This window comes from Anomaloglossus baeobatrachus, chromosome 1, assembly GCF_048569485.1.
Source record: "Anomaloglossus baeobatrachus isolate aAnoBae1 chromosome 1, aAnoBae1.hap1, whole genome shotgun sequence".
In the NCBI taxonomy this organism is placed as follows: Eukaryota; Metazoa; Chordata; class Amphibia; order Anura; family Aromobatidae; genus Anomaloglossus; species Anomaloglossus baeobatrachus.
The window spans coordinates 677172438-677195791 of record NC_134353.1 but is presented as its reverse complement, the minus strand read 5'-3'; the positions used below and the strand labels follow the sequence as shown (position 1 = coordinate 677195791).

Here is a 23354-nt window from a genome sequence, read left to right as displayed (position 1 = left end):
ATTCCAGTGTTCTAATGGTACATTGTGTTTGCTTACTGTGTTAGAAGGCTAATGGATGTTTAGAAATCCCTTGAAAACCCTTGTGCAAGTATGTTAGCACAGCTGAAAATAGTTTTGCTGATTGGAGAAGCTATAAAACTGACCTTCCTTTGAGCTAGTTGAGAATCTGGAGCATTACATTTGTTGCTACCATTAAACTCTTAAAATGGCCAAATAAAGAAAACTGCCATGTGAAACTTGACAGTCTATTCTTGTTCTTAGAAATGAAGGACATTCCATGCAAGAAATTGCCAAGAAACTGAAGATTTCTTACAAGGGTGTGTACTACTTCCTTCAGAGGAGAGGACAAACAGGCTCTAACTAGAGTAGAGAGAAAAGTGGGAGGCCCCGCTGCACAACTGAGCAACAAGACAAATACATTAGAGTCTCTTGTTTTAGAAATCAACGCCTCACAGGTCCTCAACTGGCAACTTCATTAAATAGTACCTGCAAAATGCCAGTGTCAACGTCTATGGTGAAGAGGCGACTCTGGGATGCTGGCCTTCAGGGCAGAATGGCAAAGAAAAAGCCATATCTGAGACTGGTTAATAAAAGGAAAAGATTAATATGGTCAAAAGAACACAGACAATGGACAAAGGAAAATTGGAAAAAAGTGTTATGGACAGACGAATCGAAGTTTGAGGTGTTTGCATCACACAGAAGAACATTTGTGAGATGCAGAACTACTGAAAAGATGCTGGAAGAGTGCCTGATGCCATCTGTGAAGCATAGTGGAGGTAATTGGTCTGGGGTTGCTTTGGTGCTGGTAAAGTGGGAGATTTGTACAAGGTAAAAGGGATTTTGAATAAGGAAGGCTATCACTCCATTTTACAATGCCATGCCATACACTGTGGACAGCGCTTGATTGGAGCCAATTTCATCCTACAACAGGACAATGACCCAAAGCAAACCTCCAAATTATGCATGAACTATTTAGGGAAGAAGCAGGCAGCTGGTATGCTAGCTGTAACGGAGTGGCCAGCCCAGTCACCAGATCTCAACCCTATTGAGCTGTTGTGGGAGCAACTTGACCGTATGGTACGCAAAAAGTGCCCATCAAGCCAATCCAACTTGTGGGAGGGGGGGGAGCATGTGGTGAAATATCTCCAGATTACCTCCGCAAATTAACAGCTAGAATGCCAAAGGTCTGCAAAGCTGGTATTGCAGCAAAGGGAGCATTCTTTGACGAAAGCAAAGTTTGAAAGAGAAAATTCTTATTTCAAGTAAAAATCATTATTTCTAACCTAGTCAATGTCTGCACTATATTGTATATTCATTATGTAACTCATTTGATAAATAATAGTATGATTTTTTTCATGGAAAAGACAAAATTGTCTGGGTGACCCCAAACTTTTGAACTGTAGTGTATGTTTTCAAAATGTTGTGTTTGTTGCTTATGGCAACAGTGTTCTACGCACGCGGGAAAACAAAATGGCAAACTCTAATGCGATATTCTCAACAACTGAGAGCAGAGGAGTGATAAAATTCTTGTTTCTGCAAGGAAAGTCCGAGAAGGATATTCATAGTGATATGTCGCAGACATTGGGGAATCAATTCCCTTGATATTCCACAGTTAAGAACTGGGTTGCCAAATTTAAAATGGGCCACTTAAGCACCAATGTTGAGGAACGTCCTGGACAACCGAGAGTGGTTGTTGTTTCGGAGATCGTCGATGCTGTGCACAACCTCATACTGGAGAATCAACGAATTTCAGATAAAACAATAGCAGACATCATGGGGATTTCCTGTGAATGTGTTTGTGTCATTATTCATGAACATTTGGACATGAGGAAGCTATCTGCAAATTGGGTCCCCAAATGTTTGACAACAGATCAGAGAAGGATGCGAGTGAAAACTTCCCGGTCCATTTGTCAGCGTCCGGACTGATTAGAACGTCCTGGACTGACTGGTCATTATGGATGAGACCTGGAATTATTTGTATGACCCTGAAAACAAGGAGCAGTCAAAAGAGTGGAGGCACAGTGGATCTCCTTGTCCAAAGAAGTTCAGGGTGCAAAAATCAGCCAGTAAGGTGATGGCGTCTGTGTTGTAGGATAAGGAGGGCATGCTGCTAGTGGACTACCTTCAAAAGGGTTCCACCATCAATGTAAGGTATTACATTGAACTTTTGGACCAATTGAAGGCAGCTACGCACGGCAAGCTGTCCAAAGGAATCTCCTTCCTGCAAGACAATGCCTCTGCTCACACTGTACAAGCGACATCATCAAAACTGGCAGAGCTGGGCTTCCAGCTGGTTGAACACCCACCTTATTCACTAGATCTAGATCCCTCCTACCATCATCTGTTTCCAAACCTGAAGAAACACCTCAAGGGTACCAAATTTCACATAATTTCTGATGCCATGGCTGTTACGGATGCCTGGTTTGAGGCACAACCGAAATCCTTCTTTTTGCTAGGCTTACAGAAGTTGGAATACCGATGTGAGAAGTGTGCTGACATCAGTGGAGAGTATGTAGAATAAATGGAACGTTTCATCATCCTATCTCGTTTCTTTCTGGGTAAAGCCAAAGTTTTATCAGCAGCCCCTCGTATACAGTATTATGTAAAAAAAAAAATTGTAAAACATTAAAAATATATATTATTTGGATGGAAAACCTGATTTAAACAATAGGTAATTTTCTTCTTAAAGTTGATCTGACACATAAATATGCTGACTTTGCTAAGAGCATAGTATGAGGACAGGTCCATTCTCATATCAAGCCAATATGAAAAATGACAAAACTATTGTGCAATTTGGCTAATACCAGCCATCAAGGAATGTAATTCATCACACATCTCCTCCTTCAGAGTGATCAACAGAATTCACCAATGGCAAGATTCAATGCGTGGTCACATTATAAATGGCATTTACAATAGACTGTTCATTCAATACAATGTATGACATCAAAAGATTATGGCGCCGTTGTAACGTGTTAGGCCAAGTACATATGTCAAGTATTTATGAGGTTTTTTTTACCTCAGTATTTGTAGCCAAAACCAGGAATGGGGCAATCAGAGGAAACGTATAATAGAAACACGAGCAACACTTCTGTATTATTACCCACTCCTGGCTTGGTTTAGAAATACTGATGTAAAAAAACTCATCAAATACTCACCGTGTGCACGTGGCCTTAGTCATTAATTTATAATCGCTCCTCTTTTTCAGATGATCTTCGGGGTGCAGATATTGTAAGAGACGCCTGCAGGGAGATTGGCTCTGTCACAGATTATATTTTTGATATACGGTTCAATCCAGATGTTTATTCACCAGGTAAATGTTTTTTTTCTCCTAGATAATGAATTTTTAGTGAGTAAATATGTGATGTCAAACTTTCAGTTGGAATTAATTTATTTTTTGTTGTTGTACGTAGTGGTCAGGTTTCCGGTGACTCAAATCCAGGCCCTTCAAGTACAGAAGAGATTACTGAGTGAAGCCTCCACCTTCATCCTTGTGGTGCAAATCCCCAGCTTTGTAAGTAGACATGTATAAATATAAAAATGTCTCAGTTTTTGTAAGGGAATATAACATCATCTGGAAAATGTAGCATATACAGGACCATTAGTGTTTGCCCCCTTAACCCCTTTAGCCCCCGGGCACTTTCCGTTTTTGCGTTTTTGTTTTTTGCTCCTTTTCTTCCGAGAGCCGTAACTTTTTTATTATGCCGTCAATCTTGCCATATGAGGGCTTGTTTTTTGCGGGACGAGTTGTACTTTTAAATGAAACCATAGGTTTTACCATATATTGTACTGGAAAACAGCAAAAAAATTCCAAGTGTGGAAAAACTGCAAAAAAAGTGTGATCGCACAATAGTTTTTGGGATGTTTTATTCACCGTGTTCACTATATGATAAAACTGATGTATCTATGTGATGCCTCAGGTCGGTACGAGTTTGTAGACACCAAACTTGTATAGGTTTACATGTATCTAAGGGGTTAAAAAAAATTCACAAGTTTGTCCAATAAAAGTGGCGCACGTTTTGCACCATTTTCCGAAACACGTAGCGTTCTTATGTTTTGGGATCTATGGCTCAGTGATGGCTTATTTTTTGCGTCTCGAGCTGACGTTTATAATGGTACCATTTTTGTGCAGATGCTACGTTTTGATCGCCTGTTATTGCATTTTGTGTAAAACTTGCGGCGACCAAAAAATGTAATTTTGGCGTCTGGAATTTTTTTGCCACTACGCCGTTTACCAATCAGATTAATTGATTTCATATTTTGATAGATCGGGCATTTCTGAACGCGGCGATACCAAATATGTGTATATTTATTTATTTTTTAACCCTTTAATTTTCAATGGGGGGAAAGTGGGGTGATTTGAACTTTTACTTTTTTTTTTTTTTTTTTACTAGTCCCCCTAGGGGGCTATAGCGATCAGCAATCCGATCGCTGATCGCTATCTGCTGATCACAGCTATACAGCTGTAAACAGCAGATTCAGTCACTTTGTTTTTCCCTCTGCTCTCGGCCGAGGGAAAACGAAAGTGAAACTTCGTAGCTGCAGGCGTCATCACATGACCCTGTGCTACGATGGCAACCACCGATAGTCACGTGATAACACACGTGACTTCCGGTGGGGGCGGCGGTAAGTAAAAAACATGGCCGCGCGCATTTAGATCTTGCTGCCAGACTTTGGCAGCAAGATTTAAGGGGTTAATGGCCGCGGGTGGAAGCGATTCCACCCGCGGCTAGCAGGCACACATGTCAGCTGTTGAAAACAGCTGATATGTGTGCCGATCCACGCCGCCTGCCCGCGGCAGGGGGCGGGGCTTAACGGGACACGATCCTGGACGGATAGATCCGTCCAAGGTCGTGAAGGGGTTAAAATAAAGTGAAAGAACAGCCAAAACTATAACTTTTTCATACATTTGATTCTAAAAACAAATTGAGGGAGACAAAAGGCGCAGATAGGGCCTTACCTGAGTAGAGTAGTGGATATGAAGGGATCAGGAAGGCTCACCTCTAGTAGTTGTGAAAGTCACAACCACTGTATAAACGTGTACCAACAGCTGCTGCATCTACCTGCTGGAATATGATAGGTGCAGATCAAGGAAGGGGTTAAACACCGCGCTGCTGAAGAAAATCCAAGACCAAATCGATGGGAATTGTGATCTTTATTCGTCTACATGATTCAGAGATTATTCTCCTTCCTTCTCCAGGACCAATAATCATGGGGCCCCAATGTGATTTTTAGTCCTGAACAAGGACAATAATCTCTAAAATGAGTAGACGAATAAAGATCACAATTCCTATCTATTAGGTCTTCTATTTTCTTTCACGGCAACGCGGCTTTTAACCATTTCCTTGATCTACACCTATCATACATTTTATTCTATAAGGGCAGGGGCAGACAGCCAAATTTTCACTCCAAGTGTGATCAGACAAAACATCAGATCGCACTCAGACCAAAGTTAGTCTATGGGGCTGAGCAAATCTAAGATTTTTTACTTGGACTGTGTCTGAGGAAAAAAATCACTGCATATCCAAGTTTGATCTAATACTCGAATCACACTCAATCATGCAAATAAATGGGTAACTCATCGGACTGCACTCAGATGACATCTGAGTGCAGTCTGATTTCTGTGGATTCACACAACGGAGAAGATGGAGACATTTTGTTCTCCATCTTCTTCTCCTCACAGTGTGCTTTGATTCTATCATCTGATAGAATGGGATCACACTATGGTTTGATCAGAGTGTCATTTGCATAATCGGCACGGTTCTCTTGGATGAGTAAATCTATGGCTGTCTGATCCTGCCCTCAAGTTGATAAAAAGCCTGGTTCCTGTGAGGGTTTTGGCCCACTTGTCTGACTCCTATGTGAAAGTTGAGTAAAATAAACTTTGTGAAAGTTCCTCATTAATATGTAACCCTCTCTGCAGTACTGAAATCCTCAACCGAATCCTACAATGAACATTGTAGCAAACTATGGGCTTGTTCAGACTAGTGTATTTTATGTTTGTGTGCTGTAGGTATTAAAATCAGACAGGACACTGACCACTACCAATGTTATTAAATAGGGCTGTTTAGATTACATTATTTTCACACAGACCGAGTGACTATGTGAGCAAAAAAGTAGCATGTACTTCTATATATTGGATGAGACTCGCCTATTCAAGTCTATGGTTGCACAAAAAATAATCCGGTGCCATATGGATTATTTATATAGCATCTAGTCTTTACGATGCATTCTTTAACATAGGAAACTATTTAGTCTTATATTTTTTTTTTTAAATGTTGATTGTAAAAATAGATGCCGTATGGGTGTTACATGCATGTAAAAATTGAATATGCGAATATGCCAAATTACACACACACCGGCCACAAGTGGGCAATTCAGGGCAGAGTTAACAGAGCAAAGGCAGGCTAACGTTCCCTAAGTTACAACACAAATGTTGATAACTAAGTAAATGTCATACTGGTCATCAGTCAGTGGCATATTGTGAATTCTCTTATTCTCATTATCACTTTACTATACAGGTAAAATCCTGTCTGAATCATATAATTGTTCCCCTGGATGGTAAAACACTAAAAGAGTCTCTTCACTCACATGGAATCAATATAAGATATTTGGGAACAGTCGCTGAGATGATTACCAAGATGCAAGTTCGTCCTTCAATGGATCATATTTATGTAAGTATGGTATTTTCAGTATATATATCTATATGTGTGTGTGTGTGTGTGTATATATATATATATATATATATATATATATATATATATATATATATATATATATAGTGGCAATTATCTGATTTTGATGTGAAGCCTAGGTTGCGTTTACATGCTGTGATTTGGGATTCATCAGTCCTATCTCTTTAAGTAATGGAAAATCTCCTAGTCTCTGCAATCACTGTTTTTACCTATAAACCGACCCTCCCGGCAAACTGAGCTGTGCGAAAACTGCAACTATTCCTACACACTTGAATAGCACTGTAATGCAGTTACTCTGCACATTGGGGGTCTGGAGCGCTGCTATATTTTAGAATAGTGGGGCGTTGTACTCCTTAAACACAGTTATGCCTTAGGCCGGTTTCACACATCCGGCTTTTCGCTTGTTTGCCGGATCCGGCGCTCTCCCATACAGTGACTACAGTACAGTGACAGCGCAACAAGCGCCGGTCACATGCTGTCATGTGACCGGCGCATGTGACCCGGAAGTTACAGCGCTGACACTGTACTGTATTGTCTGTACGGGAGAGCGCCGGATCCGGCAAACAAGCGAAAAGCCGGATGTGTGAAACCGGCCTTAGGCATCCTCCTAATCTGCTTACTCCTCATCATTCTGTGAATAATTGCTAATTTGCCTGATTTTTTTGTTCTATCCAACAGAGAATCATAGTCATTGACATAGTCACACGTTCAGCCAAAAGGATACTACGCAGCTACCTACAGGTAAGAAAAATCCAAGCAGTCTTCATCTAGAGTTATTTATGATCCTATCCCCATACTAAACCATAGTAATAAAATGACCTGCATTGACAAGAGATTTGAAAGCAAACAATACAGTAAGCTCTTCTTGTAGCATGTCCATGAGATCAGGGTTTGGTGTGATATCTTAACAGGACCTATTTTAGGAGGTTAAACCTTGTGTGGCGCTCTGGTATTTTACTCTTGATATATTTCTCACCGTGTCTTTGATTGTACTGTAGTGCATGGAATCTCTTATTCTTTTAATGCCTCTCAATGCTGTTGATCTGGAAACTGTTTCTAATTATACATATCCTTTAAGGCTTTAGATATTTTTGTGTAGCAGTGACATTGTAATGGATTGTATTCCTGTGTCCTACATTAGGGAATAGAGATGTCGGCTTTGTCAGCAGCACTCAGTCACTTTCTGAACTGCTTCTTGAGTTCTTACCCAAATCCCGTGGCTCATCTGCCTCCTGATGAGCTACTCTCCCGTAAACGCAAGAACAAGAAGAAGATGCGTTCAGTGGAAAATGGAGACAGCACAGCCTGGGCCAGTATGACACCAACTGACCTCTGGAAGCAAATCCAGCAAAATGCTAGAGACAGCTTTGACTTTACACTTTCATGGTAAGAATCCAAATATTAATAGGAGAAATCTGAAATGCTGAATAGCCTAGTACTGAATGCATCATACACATCAGCTATTCTTGTTGAGCCCTATCTATATATGGTCTATCAAACATATCAGCTATACTTACTGACTCACTCCTATACATGCACAAACTGGTATATAGGCACCGTAAAGTTCACGACGTGGAAGATATATATATGATAAAATAGTGATTGTGTTCTTCTCATCAGCCTGAAATGGCGGACAATACATTGTATTCAACCACACTATTCAATATATGACCTGGATTGCAGATTTAGTTTTCCTTTTTCATGTTCAGAACCTTTTTTAAACAGTAGTTAGCCCCTCTATGCTGACCATAGGCCACTGTCTACCTCATCTACATGGAACATGTTGGATATGAATCTAAAGCCTCCATAGATCTCTGATGGCTGTTGGCGGGTTCGGCTGATCATCCGGCAGGTGTCTGTCCCATATCCCATACGCGGGAGCGTTGGCTCTGCCGAGCCCTTTTGTGTTCTCTATGAGAGAGCTGATGCTAGATACTTTTGGGAGTATCTTATTTTAAGTAGAAAAAGGGATCTCCTTATCTTAAGGAGATTGGCAGTTTGAAATTGGACATGTCAGATTCTTAAAGGCCAAGTCTCACTAAGCAACATTGCTAGCAACATCGCTTCTGAGGCACGACTTTTGTGACGCAACAGCGATGTTGCTAGTGATGTTGCTGTGTGTGACATCCAGCAACAACCTGGCCCCTGCTGTGAGGTCGCTGGTTGTTGCTGAATGTCCTGGACCATTTTTTAGCTGTTGCTCTCCCGCTGTGAAGCACACATCACTGTGTGTGTGACAGCGAGAGAGCAACAACTGAATGTGCAGTGAGCCGGCTTCTGCGGACGCTGGTAACCAATGTAAATATCGGGTAACCAAGAAGCCCTTTCCTTGGTTACCCGATATTTACCTTCGTTACCAGCGTCCACCGCTCTCACACTGTCAGTGCCAGCTCCCTGCTCCCTGCACACATAGCCAGACTACACATCGGGTAATTAACCCGATGTGTACTCTGGCTAGGAGTGTAGGGAGCCAGCGCTAAACGGTGTGCGCGGGTAACCAAGGTAAATATCGGGTTGGTTACCCGATATTTACCTTAGTTACCAAGCGCAGCGTCGCTACCACGAGTCGCTGCTGGCTGGGGGCTGGTCACTGGTTGCTGGTGAGATCTGCCTGTTTGACAGCTCACCAGCAACCCGTGTAGCGACGCTCCAGCAATCCCTGCCAGGTCAGGTTGCTGGTGGGATTGCTGGAGCGTCGCTTAGTGTGACGGTACCTTTACTCTACCGACAATAATTAGTCCAGGGTCCCCATACACATCAGATTGTTGAACCTGTCTATATCGGTACCAGTTGTTAAAGATGAATTTATCCTGTCAGATCCTATAATCCCCAGGAGATAAGCAGTTCTAGATTCATCTGGTAGCCCCTTATTGCCTGATTGAAAAAGCATGTAGCTGAGTGGAACAGGTTTAAGATAATTTTTCTGACCATAAAGGCCACTTGACACATAACGAGATCGCTAACGACATCGTTGCTACATCACAGTTTCTGTGAAGAAACAACTTCACCAGCGATCTCGTTATGTTTGACACGTACCAGCGATCCACCCCCTGCTGTGAGATCGTTGGTTGTTGCTGAATGTCCTAGGCCATTTTTGGCTCGTTGGAGTCCTGCTGGGCAGGATGGATCTGTATGTTTGACACCTACCAACGATCTCGTTAATGACCTAGATGACAACTTAAAGCGTGACATGTAGGCGTGTAGTTGCATCACCTTTTCTGCGCCCCCCGCTGCATCGTTACTAAAGTCGTTGGGAAAATGACTGTGTGACATCTCACCAACGACTTAACAACGATCCGGAAAAAGTGACATAGTAATGATGTCGTTAACAATCTCGTTATGTGTGACTGGACCTTAACACTTGGGCTGTTCATGTTTGCAGGCTGCGGATGTCACTGGCTCCATGAGCAGTTCTTTGGTTTGTCCATAAAATCTGCCTCGCTCCATAACGTGGACCAGACTACAGATCGCTGTCTTTTTTTTTTCACATGGACTTGATGTCTGTGTGGAAAATCACTCATGTGCACTAACTCATAGGCTACAATTGGTCTATATACTATCCATGCACAGACAGGACAAGAGCCTAAAATAATATGGTCATCTGATTGAGGCCTTAGGGCTTGTTTGTCTGAAGACTACCTCAGGCACACTTTTTGGTAGTGTTTTATTGACCTTAAATCCCACATTTTTGGTGTCTTCAGTCAGACAATTTTGATATGCATTTTCTTTTTATACATAAGTACATGGAAAACAACAACATAAATAAAGCATACTGCATTTTTTAAGAGAAATAATCTAAAATACACTAAAACCCAGTAAAACAAGTCACAAAAAACTGCCCTGTGTGTCTATTTCATAATTCCTTATTGACTGCCAACTAATGACTGGCTGCAGTGCAAGGAAAGAGCAGAACAAAATGCTATGTTTTTTCCTAAAAATTCTCTGAGTGATGAAAGCACCCTTAGGGTACGCTCACATGAGCGTATGACTCGGATGAGTGCAATGTGAGAAAATCTCGCATTGCACTCGGACCAATGTTATTCAATGAGGGAGAGCAGATGGTCAGCTTTTTTCTCATCCAGATTCTGGATGAGCGAAAAGTCGCAGCATGCTGCGATTGTCAGTGAGAGACATGTCACTCGCACCCATACAAGTCTATGGGTGCGAGAGAAACATCGGACTGCACTTGGATGACATCCGAGTGCAGTGCAATAATCAGATTAGCTGACAATGGAGGAGATGGGGAGATTAATCCTTCCCTCTCCTCCGCACCTCCCGCCCTCTCCTCCGCAGCTGTGATCCGATCACAGTTATATGACACTCATCTCACGCTGGTAGCACAGCTGGAGCCGAGGGTTATAAGCATATCGCATCTGATGCTCTCGCATCACTTACCATACCATCGTGTGAATCCAGCCTTAGAGTACATTCCACGACTGTATTTTTGGTCCGAGTAATGTCCTTGGAAAAACAGAGACCACTCAGATCAATGTTAAGGCCGCTTTACACGCTGCGATCTAGCTACCGATATCGCTAGCGTGCATACCCGCCCCTGTCGTTTGTGCGTCACGGGCAAATCGCTACCCGTGGCGCACAACATCGCTCGACCCGTCACACTTCTTACCTGCCTAGCGATGTCGCTGTGATCGGCAAACCGCCTCCTTTCTAAGGGGGCGGTTCGTTCGGCGTCACAGCGACGTCACTAAGCGGGCGCCCAATCAAAGCGGAGGGGCGGAGATGAGCAGGATCCCGCCCACCTCCTTCCTTCCTCATTGCGGGCGGCCACAGGTAAGGTGAGGTTCCTCGTTCCTGCGGTGTCAAACATAGCGATGTGTTCTGCCGCAGGAACGACGAACAACCTGCGTCCTGCAACAGCAACGATATTTGGGAATGGATGAGCGTGTCAACGATTAACGATTTTGCATGATTTTGCGACCTTTTTCAATCGCTCGTAGGTGTCACACGCAATGACATCGCTAACGAGGCCGGATGTGCATCACGAATTCCGTGACCCCAACAACATCACTTTAGCGATGTCGCTGCGTGTAAAGCGGCCTTTATTCAATAGGGCTGTTCAGATGACCATTTTTTTTTTTACACGGACCAAAACCTGTATGAAGAAAATTGCAAAGTGCACTTACTTCTTTTGTATTTTGGATGAGATTCTCCCTTTCAAGTCTATGGGTGTCCCCAAAAAATCAGATCCAATACTGATCATCCATATTGCATCTGATTTTTATGGATACATTGTCATTATTACCATAGGTATTTGTATGATTACGTACATTTAAAACTGTTGGTGTACAAATATGGTTGTAACATACAACCACAGGGATGAAAATCGTCCAAGTATTCTGAATGAGCAGCAGACGATTTTTCATGTGCTCATCTAAACCTGGCCATGATGCTGATAAAGCCAGATCTGTCTCACTGTTATTCTGCCCATATTACTGCCCTCGATATATGATTAATAATCTGTGTATTGTATTCCAGTGATTCTGTAGAGCAGTTGGTTGAGAAGTTTACCCTGCAGAAAGTTACGCTCCTCCGGGAGTTCTGTGTGAAGACTGGAGTTCAGGTAATTGTCTCGACCTGTATGTGGAATGCTATGAAGAATATCTGCAGGGCTCGAGACGCCTATGGGATTCTTCATACCTGTAATATGTACGAGGAAAATATTTTGCAAGTAGTGATTGATATTTTTTTTACTGCTGTATGATTAAGAAAAATCTGTTCTTTTTTTCCCTTTTAATTTTGCAATACATTAATGAGCAAAATGGTAACAATATTATGAACTTTTGTCTTTCAGGCTCTATACCGCACCATCCACTACAGCTTTCAGTGTGAGACTACCTTCATTTTATAGACAATCATCTTGGCTATCTCATATATAAATTTGACTTGCTACTATTTGGCATATGATTAGATATGCAGATTCTTGTCATGTCACTGCAGTGTTACTGTTTTGCTGATAAAAAAATTAAATTAAAATTTTCATTATTTTGTTCAAGTTTTGTAAATCCACCTTTGGCATTCAACACTGCCTGAATCCTTCTGGGCATGGTCTAGATCGGAATCAAGCATGTGTTTACCAAAATTTCATCCTAGGTCTCTTCTATATATTACCAATGTTGATGCATATGGTTAAATCGCTTGAGTATGTATACAGGTTTTTCTTCAATTGGGTTGAGGTCTGGGGACTATGGAGGCCAAAAAAGAACTCAAAAAGAGATAGACACAAGGCAGTAAATCTTAATTTTCTTGACAGAATCTACCTTAATTAAATATCTTAAAATACAACTTTGCTAATTTAATTTTTAAAAACAAACAATATCTCACAAGACAATAGACACACACAAAAAACATACAGGATAGAATATCTTGGATAGAACAACCCCCAATTAGATGTAGTCAGTAGGGGTTACCACAATAATAACATTAATGGGCACCAACTAACTGATCTCTAAACTGTAACTGTCCACTACGTATCAATGGAGATATAAGAGTTAAGTTACACGCACCCTAGGGTTCAAGTGGTGCCCCCATTTCACGACGGCTGTCCCTCTGGCTTGTCCTTAACCTCCTATGGACTATGGAGGCCAAACCATCACCTCTACTTTATTGTCATTGAGCCGTTTCTTTGCCAATATCAACGTATTCTTTGGGTCGTTGTCCTGCTGGAACACTGTCATCCTTTTCCTACCCATAGTACTCGAGTGTACGAACTTGTCTTATAGGATATGCACATATAGGTTAGCATTGAGACCACCATTGATCCTGGTCAAGTATTCTACGCCCTTGGCTGTGAAACAACCTCAGGTCATCAGGCTTCCTCCACTGAACTTGACAGTTCGTTCAATTTTTTCGATCTGTTAGGGGTATTTTACACGTTGCGACATCGTTAGCATCGGCTACAAATGCCGAGCGCGATAGTACCCGCCCCCGTTGCACATGCGATATGTGGTGATTGCTGCCGTAGCGATCATTATCGCTACTGCAGCTTCACACGCACATACCTGCTCGGCGATGTCGCTGTGACCGCCGAAGAATCCCTCCTTCAAGGGGGAGGTGCGTTCGGTGTCACAGCGACTTCACCGTGACGTCACTAATCGGCCGGACAATAGAAGCGGAAGGGCGGAGATGAGCGGGACATAACATCCCGCCCATATTCTCCCTTCCGCATTGCCGTAGGGGCGCAGGTAAGGAGATGTTTGTCACTCCTGCGGGTTTACACACAGCGATGTGTGCTGTTGCAGGAGCGACAAACAACATCGTACCTGCGGTCGACCCGACATTATGGAAATGAATGACGCTACACAGATCACCGATTTTCGGCGCTTTTGCGATAGTTTATCGGCGCATCTAGGATTTACACGTTGCGATGTCATAGCCGGCTCCGGATGTGCGTCACTAACGACGTGACCCTGACGATATTTCGTAAGCGATGTCGCAACGTGTAAAGTCATCTTTAGACTTATTTTGCCTTGTTTCTTCCAGACCCATTTGCAACTATCAGAGCCTAGCCTATATTGACTTTCGTCTCATCACTCCAAATCACCTGTTTCCAATCTTTGTGTACTTCTTACGCTTCTTTGATATTGAAGTCGAGGTTTCTTCTCCTTTTTTCGGGCCATCATTCCAGACTTGTTTAACATGTTTTGAACAGTGCTTTCATGAACATCTGTGATCTCACTATTATGAAGCATACGAGCCACCTCCACTGCTGTGTTTGTCGCACTGGAACTGATAGACCTTGAGATGAGCCAACTTGCTACTGTAACTCATTTTGCCTGGATGTTCAACTCTTGGCTTTTATATGGATGAACTTCATTTCGTATTCTTCCAACTGTCATGGTACTTTCATGATACAGTTTGGCAATTTTCTTGCCCGAGAGATTGCTATTGATGAACTGTATGATGCTGTTTCTCCTTCGAAAATCTTCTTTATGGCTGCTCCTCGATTTGTACCAGTGACCTTTCACTTGGAGATTAACCTAATAAAACACTAAATTATTAAGGAATGTGAGCTAAATAGTTGCAAGTCAAATTTATGTATGAGATAGCCAAGATGATTGTTTGTCTATAAAATGAAGGTAGTCTAATGCGGGCGTCACACGAGACGAGCTATCGCGCGATGCATCGTCGGGGTCACGGTTTCCGTGACGCACATCCGGCATCGTTTGCGACGTCATTTCGTGTGACACCTCCAAGCAACGCTGAATCGGTCACAAATCGTGAGTCGTGTGCACGTCTCTTATTTTTAAAAAATCGTTTATTTTTCATGGCGCCGGTTGTTCATCGTACCCAGGGCAGCACACAACGCTCCGTGTGACACCGCGGGAACGATGAACACAGCTTACCTGCGTCCTGCGGCACCCGCCGGCTATGCAGAAGGAAGGAGGTGGGCGGGATGTTTAGGTCCCGCTCATCTCCGCCCCTCCGCTTCTATTGGCTGGCGGCTGTGTGACGTCGCTGTGACGCCGAACGTCCCTCCCCCTTCAGGAAGAGGATGTTTGCCGCCTATAGCGAGGTCGCTCAGCAGGTAAGTACGTGTGACGGTGGTTGAACGACTTTGTGTGACACAGGCAGCGATTTGCCTGTGACGCACAAACGACGGGGGCGGGTACGATCGCTCGTGCGATCGCACGATAGATCGCACCTTGTGACGCCCGCATAAAGCCTGCTTTACACATATCAATTTCTCGTGCGATCACATTTGCGATCACACCCGCCCCCATCGTTTGTGCGGCACAGGCAATTTAAACCCCCGTCACACGTACTTACCTTCCAAACGACCTCGCTGTGGGCGGCGAGCATCCTCTTCCTGAAGGGGGAGGGACGTTCGGCGTCACAAAGACGTCACACAGCGGCCGACCAATAGTAGCGGAGGGGCGGAGATGAGCGGGATATAAACATCCCGCCCACCTCCTTCCTTCCGCATTGCCGGTGGGACGCAGGTAAGCTGCAGTTCAGCGTTCCCGGGGTGTCACACGGAGCAATCTGTGCTGCCCCAGGAACGATGAACAACCGGCGCACAGAAGGACGTGCGATTTTTAGAAAATGAGCGCCGTGTCAACAAGCAACGATAAGGTAAGTATTTTTGCTCGTTAACAGACGCTCGTAGCTGTCACACGCTACGATTTGTCAAACGGCGCCGGATGTGCGTCACTAACGACGTGTCCCCTACGGTATATCGTTTGATATATCGTAGCGTGTAACGTGCCCTTAATGTTCAAAGATACAGTACATGGTGATATATGGAGCCTGAAAGTGAAAAGTTAAAAACATTGTTACCCTTTTGCTCATCAGTGTACTTTAATCAAGTGGTCTTTATATTAAGGGTTAATATTTATATGTCACAGACTTTTTATTTTAAAAGCAATGTAGTACATGTAAAAAGATGATGAGCTTTTAAAGGTAGTGTTATGTGTACATAGTGTTTTGCGATGTAATCTGAAAGCAGCATAATGTAGGGTCAGAGATCCTGATTACCAGTGATATATGACTTACTAGGTTGCTTGTTGCAGTTTTAATAAAATCAATGTTTTATCAGCAGAAGATTATCACTAGAGGACTAGTTGTTTCATGCCATGTAGTTCTCCATTTCTGTGTAACCCCACCCCATCACTGATTGGCATCTCTCTGCCTATACACAGAGAAAACAGTGATTTTATCTAAAGCACAACAAGCAGACCAGTAAATGATACATCGCTGGAATCATGCTCTCTGCCCTTATAATCATGCTGCTCTCAGATTACATAGTAAAAACCTGGTGATGAACTATTTATAGATATTATGAATGATGAAATATGATTGCTTGATGTTGCAGGCCCAAAGCCTAAGGCACAACTACTGAAGATTCAGATGGCAATGTACCTTCTTCTCATTTCTCACTGGTGCAGTGTTGTCATGGAAACTTTGCGTGTATTCGGATCACCATCCATATCAGTGACTACGTATATGCACATAAAACTGACACTATTCAGGCCAGTTAGAGTGTAGATATTGATGTGGATGGTGATTTGCATACCGTTATCACTGGAGAATACATCTATTACTCAAGAAGGGCCTAAATGTTTCCATATTATAAAAATAATCTTGCTTTTTATAGATTCTTCTGCGGGAATACAACTTTGAAAGTCGCCATAAGCCAGCTTTAACAGAGGAAGACATTTTGAATATGTTTCCTGTGGTCAAACATGTCAATATTAAGTCCAAGGAGGCACATGAATTATTCACTAAAGCACAGATGAGCATACAGCAAGGTAATGGCATTCTGCTCTGAGCTACTAATTTATAACTTTCACAGCCCAGAGCAAGCAGAGGTGTTTTGTACAGCGTAACCAGATACTGATTCATTACTTATGGTGGCCATACACATTTGATGAAAGTCAGCCAGTCTAAAAGCCCCGTTACACGCAACGACATATATGTAACAATATGTCGTCGGGGTCACGAATTTCGTGACGCACATCCGGCGTCATTAGCGACGTCGTTGCGTGTAACAGCTCTGAGCGAGTGTTAACGATCCAAAATACTCACTTAATCATTGATCGTTGACACGTCGTTTATTTTCAAAATCTTGTTGGTCGTTGTGGACGTAGGTTGTTCGTCGTTCCTGAGGCAGCACACATTGCTACAACGCTACATGTCACACCCCGGGAATGCCGAACAACAGCTTACCTGCGTCCTCCGGGAACAAGGTGGGCATGTCGTTAATGCGGCTGCTCTTCGCCCCTCCGCTTCTATTGGTTGGCCGCTGTGTGACGTCGCTGTGACGGCGAACGAACCTCCCCCTTAACAAAGAGGTTGTTTTTCGCCGCCACAGCAACGTTACTAGTGATATAGAAGGGTTAATAGTTTCTCTATTTCTTCATAAAAGATATTTTATTGTTATTAGTAAGTATATCTGATGGTAGTTCATAGTCATGGAGCCTACGGAATAAGAGACAGGCTCAAGGATTATTATTGTCTCTAAATGTTCTTCTTATCTTCTTATCTCATATGCATGACTCTACATTTTTGTTTTGCTAAAACTTAAAGGTCATATGAGCAACTTGTCAATAAAATCCAGCTAGAAGCTTTTTTTTGCAATATCACATTGATCTGTAAATGGTATAAATAATCTGTACTTTGGTTAAATAAACAGAAAAATTGATCATGCCCACATGGATGCAGGTCTTTTTCTCCGAGCGCTCGATCTTGATTAGGTCTGAAGAGGCCTAATTCAGAGGACCTCACTGGTGATCCCATAAGCTGACTTGTGACAAAACAGAACAGCTACAACAGTTTTTGGCGCCCAACGTGGGGCCGTGGCCAACCAGCCTATTCGGAAGAAGTTTTGGGGACTCTTGAGACAGTAAAATTTCAGCTGCAGCAAGGTGAGAAGCTTTATTCTTACACTTTATTTCACTCTCTCTGATTTCCCGAATATTCTGGGTAAGGCTGTACACACGGTTCAAGAACTCTGGCATCACCAGTGAGTATTTTTTTTTATGCATGTCTGAATGAGAGTTGAAATATAGAGTAATAAGATAATCTGTTGTCCGTCCATTAACTGATTGGATAGATTGCATAGCACAGAATTTGGGACAGTCTTTGTATAATTGCATTTGCTGTGTTGCTCTGTTTTGTGTTTTACTTTGGCCATCTTTGCATCTTTGATGGGCAATACACTGGTCTAGGGATTTGTGTTCATAAGTGGTTTCATATTAATGCCTAGATAAAGTAGGCAGGCAATAGGTTGTTGTATATTGATGAGAAGCCTCTGAATAACAAAGTGACAAGTAATTGAGATAAGAGACTTGGTGAAATAATATGTATGTATAAGTCTAATGGTTATAGGTCATACTGTGGACTGTGAAAAGATGTTCCGGTTGTGAAATGTCACAGGGCATAGCCATATAGAGTATTTGAGTGGATACCTGACATATGTATTTTTTTCCCATCAGTGGCAAGAGCGGTTTAGATAATTTTATTTACATGTGAGGTTAACTGATCCTTGGAAGGTGTATTGTTACATATGTTTCTAGAATCAAGTGCTGTGAAGGTATATAAGTAGTCTCAATTTTCTGCTGGGATTGTGTGTTATACCAGTGGGTATTAGGGATGTTTTGGAAAAGCTGAATCTGGACGAAGAATTCTTTTTGAGATAACACTCTTTTTAAACAAACTGTGCGCTGCCATTCTGTTGGGAGGGGTCAAGTGAACAGCTGCGCGATTTTCTGCCCTCTGTGAGAAGTCAGCTCTGAGGATTGTTTTGGTTTAACTCTAGCTTACGTTCGTTGCTGGAATACTTTGTAAAGGACCAGCATGGAGTACCCAACTGCACATCAGGTTTGAAGTGGGTTAGAGAGCATTGTGGCCTTCCCACTTACATGGAGGTGGTCTAGCAGGTGAGAGGACTATCACACCTGGTCCTTCCTGCTTTAGTCATCTGGTCTATTGGGTGAGAGGTGTTTTTTAACTCTTCCCAATATGCCCTACAAGTGTAGCAGGTGAGAGTGAATGCTGATTTAGCCTTCCTGCTACCACTTGAGAGCCCATTCTGACTTGCCAGGAGACGTGTGGCCTGTTAACAAGGTTCAGGGACACTGAGAGGGCATTTGCAGAAAGGTGGGCTGTGTGGGAATAAGTTGAAGCCATGGGCAACTTGTTCAGTGTGCAGTGTGGAGCTCCAGCGGGATCCAAAACAGCCAAACAGATAGTGCAAGAAGGGAAAGTCAAGGAAGCAGTGAAAAATATCAGACCAATACTCAGAAAGGCAGACATGCCAGAGTGTGGGTGTTTGGATGTTGAGAAATGGCACACAGATTCAAGGAAGAGGTGCAGCATTGTGGATGTAAAGAAATAACAGTGGGATGTATTATTATATTATTATATAAAGTGTATTATAAATGTTTTAATGCACCAAGAGCAAAAACTGTGACTGCTACCGCCCCACCTTCACATGATCAGAAACCCAGACCAGATGAATGGACTTTTAAACATTGTAGTCAGAAAAACCCAGACTGGAGAAGTACTTGTGCTACGTGTAATGTTACTCGCCCTAAGCAGATTGCACTAAATCCTGTTCGAACCAGATCACATGTGATGACAGAGGACGCTGACACTGAGACAGAGGTAGTGAAGGAATTGAGTTTTGGGGAGGAAGCTGGACATTACTCTGATGGTGAGGAAAGAAAACAGTTATCTGACCCTGAAGACCAACCTTTCCCTCTTTCCCTGACTGACGTAATACAGCAGGAAGGGGAGAGTATAGAGACGTACTTTTGGAGGTTACAGCTGAAGTGGGCAGACGTGGGGTACAAAGTCAGAACCTCCCTTAATGACAAAATACTGATGAGCATATTCGTTAACGGTATGAATAAGGTTTTACGAGAAGCAGTACAGACAGTGTAGCTGCCTATATTATTATATCTTTATAGAGGTCGGAGCTCTTTTTGTTTTACATAGGGCTTCAAAACATCGCCTACATGAATTCTGCTTAAAGAGGTTGTCCACTTTCAGAGGAGTGAACACCAAACACTGTAAAATAAATGAACTAACAAGCACAGGAGGTATTCGCCCTCCCTGGATCCAGCACCGGCTCACTGAAAATTGACCTGCTCTGTTTTCAGATATATTATTTTTAAGGGTAGATTATGCACACATGCTAGTATGAGGGGCCTTTTATATCCCATCTTTAATTTTTTAAAGACCAGAAAAAAGAAGTGTGGTCATGTCTGTATCACAGGGTGTGATGAGATAACCAGGGATCAGGGCTCTCAAACTGGCCCTCAAGCTAGAGGGGCCCTAACTGTCCCTGATCCTAGAGATACGTCTGATGGTGACGAAGTCTGGGCTGCATTCTTTGCCCTCTCCTGTACAGCCCGATCTAACACTCCCTCTCTCTCATCCCAGGGGAGAGCCACGACAGGAGTGGTAGAACTCACAGATAAGGACAAACAGGGGAAACCAAAACTCGATCACACAGCATGCTCACACAGAGGTATTAGACAAGAAGTGATAAGAAGGAAAATAAGAGCAGGAAGGAAACAGCGAGACAAAGAAAGAGCTCCGCAACAACTCCACGCACAAAGCAATACAATCACCAGCAGGACTGGGCTACAACAGCACATGGACCACTAAAGCTATAGTTGGCATGGGAAGACAGGCTCCTCCATCTTAAAAAGGCAGCGAGTAACTGTGATAGGTCTCCCACAACATGTGATCCAAGAGGTAACCAACAGCCTAGCAGAAATGAACTCCTACAAGCCCAATGACTAATGAAAACACAGCTGGTCGACACCCAAACCTATCTGTGTAACTCAGAAGCACCAAAGGAAGCATAGTGAGGAGTGTCAGACTCTGCAGTGTGAGCAGCGTCAGATACCTCCATGACACTTGGCGAGTTTAGAGCCAAACACCGTATGACAGTTTGAGATTGGCCAGCCAAATCCATACATTTTTAACAATGGGTTAGACAGCACAGAGGTGGCATCCATGGGGTTATCAGTTTGAAACACAGACATGTAAATTCATACATAGAGACCAGAAGAAAAGTCTGGAACTGAAAAGACTGACCAGTCAGAAATAATTTGTGTGGAGACTAATAGGCGAGCTCTTTAATTTTAATGAAATTCAATTAAAAAAACTGTGTTCTTCACAAGTACTGATTAAGATTACCATAGTCACAGATTTCACATTCATGAATATGCATCCAGTAAGTATTGTATTGCATACACTGAGCATACATTACTGATAGTTATTCAGATGGGGAAATAAAAGAATAATGAGACTTTCTGTTCATATGAAGACTTTAGTGACTCTATATATCATACTTTGCAGGAGGTCTTAAGGAAGGAGTTGTTTTGTTGAATGAGACCCTCATCCAGTTCAACAGCGTGTACGGAGCCATACACCCCGACATTGCCATGTGCCTACGTTTGCTTGCCAGAGTCAAGTTCATTTTGGGAGACATCACAGAGGTGAGAGTCATTGCTAAAATTTCCACAAATTTTCTGCAACTGCTACAATGGTTATTTTTTTATGTTCAATAAATTTTTATTGAAAAAAAACCAAAACTTATACAATTATTTAGAATATCATTGTTAAATTGTACAAACAAACCAACGGTCGGCCATACAAGACCTTAAATCAATAGCAAATGAGTGTCACGATATAGAACATGTAAATATATTTCCACAAACCCATAGACAAGTCAGGCAATCATCTCAATGTGTTTTCATGCAGTGCCAAAAAGAAAGAGGGGGACCTCAAGAGGGAGTCCCCTCAAGAAAGAAGGCAAGAAAAAAAACAAAAAAAAATGGAGGGGGAGAAAAAGAAAGCGAGTGGTAGGAGGAAGGGGAAAGGAACCACCATCTTATATATCCCTTCACAAATCCATCAGCACCAATCCAGTTCTACCACAACAAAACCCCGGAGTCTCAAAATATTCTATGAAAATCTGACACATACTGGAATAGAATCCAAACTCTCCATGTCCTCCTAAACTTGCCTGAGGTACCCATACTATGTATAGAGAGCTGTGGTTGTAACCATGCCCTCTGCACTGACTGACAGTCGCTCAGCATTAGAACCTGCTGTCAATCAGTGTGGGAGTAGCGGTTACAGCTGCTGCTCTCCATAATAGAGTGGTCACTGAGCCTGTGCTGGTGCAGCCTTCATGACTGAAAATGGACCGCTGCCAGGGAGAATAAGGGTAAGTTCACACAGTGCGTTTTTCGCTGCGTTTTTGCGCGTTTTTTCGGGTGCGTTTTTGCTCAGAAAACTGCATGACTTTTCTTCCCCAGCAAAGTCTGAGTTTTCATTTTTGCTGTCTGCACACAGCGTTTTTTTTAGCTGCGTTTTTGTGGTGCCCACAAAAACACAGCATGTCAATTATTTTTGCGTTTTTCACTGCATTTTCCACCCATTGAGTTCAATGAGATGTTCAAAAACGCAATGAAAACAGCAAATTGCAAATATAGCTGCGTTTTAGTGCATTTTTATTACTAAAAACACAGCTATAAACGCAAGGGGTGGGTAGTAAAGTGACATGTACAGGAAGAGGATTCCTTCTGTCAGTAAACACAGAAGCGTGAATCCTCCCGGTACCATCACCGCCGCTTCCATTTCCCACCCGGTGCCATGTCCGCTCCCGTGCAGGAGGTGGAAGTGACTCGCCCACCCCAGGGCTATGGGACACCCGGTGCCGGGCCGGACTAGTCCGGGGGTCGCCAGTGGTGGCGGGGCCCGACTCCGTGGCCCTGGTGGGTGTCAATAAAATATGGCTGCAGTGTTTGGGGTGAATAAAGTTTGTGTTCGTGACGCCACCTGTGGTATGCGTCTATTAAGCCGCCGCTGCTGTATGAGGCCTCCAGGGTGATGGAATGGCAGCAATGATGGTACTGCTCCTCACAGGTGGAGCGGTGCCCCAGGGACACTGTTGGTGCTCATGAGAGTCTATGGTGTGGTGAAAGTCTATGCAGGCGACAATAACTGAGACAACACCAGAGGGTGCAATTCCAAGGTCTTTACTCACACTTCCTGGTCTTAAACACACTGGTGCCTCTGGACTGCTGAGACCCACTGTCAGGGACCTCCGCCGATCCTGGGTAATTCCTGGAAAGAAAGCCGGTACCCTTCTCTCAAGTGTCTGTCTGCAGCTGTCTCCTTAAA

The 23354-nt window shown here is 43.0% G+C and overlaps 1 protein-coding gene across 3 annotated transcripts in view; it reads left to right on the top strand.

Moving 5' to 3' along the window:
- LOC142248706 (clustered mitochondria protein homolog) overlaps positions 1-23354 on the top strand; it is a 123132-nt gene that overhangs the window by 59510 nt on the left and 40268 nt on the right. For all 3 annotated transcript variants that reach the window (XM_075320068.1, XM_075320067.1, XM_075320066.1), the window contains exons 12-19: positions 3206-3310; positions 3411-3511; positions 6519-6671; positions 7371-7433; positions 7834-8078; positions 12186-12270; positions 16804-16957; positions 21522-21661. In XM_075320068.1, the coding sequence (XP_075176183.1) occupies positions 3206-3310; positions 3411-3511; positions 6519-6671; positions 7371-7433; positions 7834-8078; positions 12186-12270; positions 16804-16957; positions 21522-21661 (1046 nt within the window). The remainder of the gene's footprint in view (positions 1-3205; positions 3311-3410; positions 3512-6518; positions 6672-7370; positions 7434-7833; positions 8079-12185; positions 12271-16803; positions 16958-21521; positions 21662-23354) is intronic.